Here is a 2,304-nt window from a genome sequence, read left to right on the forward strand (position 1 = left end):
GGCCCCCCCCCGTGCCATAAATCCCGACAAAACACCAGGCAGCACCGCAGTTCTGGGGAGGGTCGGACTGACTTTTCCCCTCCTGCACACGCCTGCACACACATGTTCACACAGACACAGCCTTTGATTTCCCTTATCTGCCGCATCTCCCCGCCGGGTTCTCTCTCCCTGTCTCCGGCAGCTCTGAGCCCGCAGGTTCCCTTCTCCTCCCCAACCTCCGGATGCCAGTAATACCAGTGTTCCCAGATAACCCGCAGCGACCTCCTGGGGCTCCGAGAAGGAGGCAGGGTCGGAGTTCGGCCGCGGGCACCGAGCCACGACGGCTGCCAACTCGTCCCGTCAAGCTTGGGCAAGCTGGGCTGGGACCAGCGTGGCCAAAAGCCGCGGCTGTGTGGGCAGCCTGGCCGGTGTTATCCCTCCCGAGCTCCCACGCAGCATGCGCTGAAATCTGGGAGTGGCTCAAAGCCCCGAGCTCTGGGCTCTCCATGTGCCACGGCAAAGGCGTTTGGCACTGCCTCCCACCACCCAACCCGTGCTCCACTGAGCTCCGGTGCCCACGGGACCCCCACGGGACACCAACGCCTTCCTCCAAGCAGACACTGTGCCCAGGTGCTCACAGGACCCTGATGCCTTCCTCCAGGCAGGTAGTGTGCCAGTGCCATGCCAGAGGTGCCTACAGCATCCCAACACCTTCCTCCAGGCAGGCAGCATGGTGATGCCACACCAGAGGTGCCTACAGGATCCCAACACCTTCCTCCAGGCAGGTAGTGTGCCAGTGCCATGCCAGAGGTGCCTACAGCATCCCAACACCTTCCTCCAGGCAGGCAGCATGGTGATGCCACACCAGAGGTGCCTACAGGATCCCAACACCTTCCTCCAGGCAGGTAGTGTGCCAGTGCCATGCCAGAGGTGCCTACAGCATCCCAACAGCTTCCTCCAGGCAATCCCAAGACCTTCCTTCAGGCAGGTAGCATGCCAGAGGTGCCTACAGGATCCCAACACCTTCCTCCAGGCAGACAGTGTGCCAGTGCCATGCCAGAGGTGCCTACAGCATCCCAACACCTTCCTCCAGGCAGGCAGCATGGTGATGCCACACCAGAGGTGCCTACAGGATCCCAACACCTTCCTCCAGGTAGGTAGCATGCCAGTGCCATGCCAGTGGTGCCCAGAGGATCCCAAGACCTTCCTTCAGGCAGGTAGCATGCCAGAGGTGCCTACAGGATCCCAACACCTTCCTCCAGGCAGACAGTGTGCCAGTGCCATGCCAGAGGTGCCCACACAGCTCAGGGAGCACAGAGCCACTCACCACAGGTTGCAGTTCTCCCGGTATGTAGCTCCAGTGGGATAGTTGAGTCCGGCACGGGCACAGCCTGGATGGGAGAGGGAAAAGCTCCAGTGAGTGCTTAGCTGTGCCAGGGGTGCTGCCTGCACCCCCATGCTGCAGGGGGTACACACCAAAGGGAAAATAAATGTGTTTCTTCAAGCCAGGCAGGTGCCTAACTGCACCGTGGCACCCCCAAACCTGCGATGGGAGCCAGTTCGTGCCCAGGGCGCAGTGCTGGCTTGGCACGGGGAGGGTTAACAGTGGGACTGGCGAGCAGAGAGAGCCTCGCAGGCACAGCCTGGCGGGACAGGGATAAAGGGGCCGGTTGTACGCGGGAGCTGGCTCTGCTCTGCAGGGACTTCTGAGACAGCCTTGTGCTGCCCATGCCCCTTTCTCCCCCCTGGCTGCCCTGCCCGTGCCCCTTTCTCCCCCCTGGCTGCCCTACCCGTCCCAGCTGCTGGGAGGGTTAAATCAGGCCCAGCATCCGCCTGCCCCAGACGTGACCGGGCAGGCTGGGATCGAGTTCCCCCACGTCCTTACTCTGCCCCACAGGCATGTCCTGCTGGAGCTGCCCCTCCGGGAATGGATTGTGAGCTGCTCCCAGCTCCCAGCCCAGTCTGGGTGTCTGGAACAGCTCAGCAGCAAGAGCAGCACCGTGGGGTGTCACAGCAGTTACCCCAAGGAGCCCCAGCAGCATCACATCGGGCACCCCCAGCTCCCTGCCCCGCTGGGCTGGCAGTGCCTCACCTGGCGCTTTGGGGAAGGGCGGTGGGGAACCCAGGCAAGTCGGGGCAGCAGTCGGACACGGTGCGGTTGCAGAAGAGGTCGCAGTAGCAGAGGGTGTCGTGGTAGGGCACGGTGCAGCCGTCGTCGCGGCCGTGGCAGCACACGTTCCCCCGCTGGCAGTAGGATCCCCCCGCGTCGAACACCCCGTGCTCGTACAGACCGAGGCTCAGCTCGCGGCGGGTGCGAATCCTCGA

General features: G+C 63.4%; 1 protein-coding gene across 1 annotated transcript in view; it reads right to left on the reverse strand.

The window, feature by feature from the left end:
- The window catches only part of LOC103802376 (tubulointerstitial nephritis antigen-like), a gene marked incomplete at both ends in the record, with an annotated part of 5,031 nt that extends 2,730 nt beyond the window's left edge, over positions 1-2,301 (reverse strand). Inside the window, 3 exon segments of the mRNA XM_009074843.1 lie at positions 1,307-1,370; positions 2,072-2,109; positions 2,111-2,301. Of these exon segments, the coding sequence (XP_009073091.1) occupies positions 1,307-1,370; positions 2,072-2,109; positions 2,111-2,301 (293 nt within the window).
- Between the last annotated feature and the right edge of the window lie 3 nt (positions 2,302-2,304).

Source organism: Acanthisitta chloris, unplaced genomic scaffold (genome assembly GCF_000695815.1).
Source record: "Acanthisitta chloris isolate BGI_N310 unplaced genomic scaffold, ASM69581v1 scaffold12235, whole genome shotgun sequence".
Taxonomy (NCBI): domain Eukaryota; kingdom Metazoa; phylum Chordata; class Aves; order Passeriformes; family Acanthisittidae; genus Acanthisitta; species Acanthisitta chloris.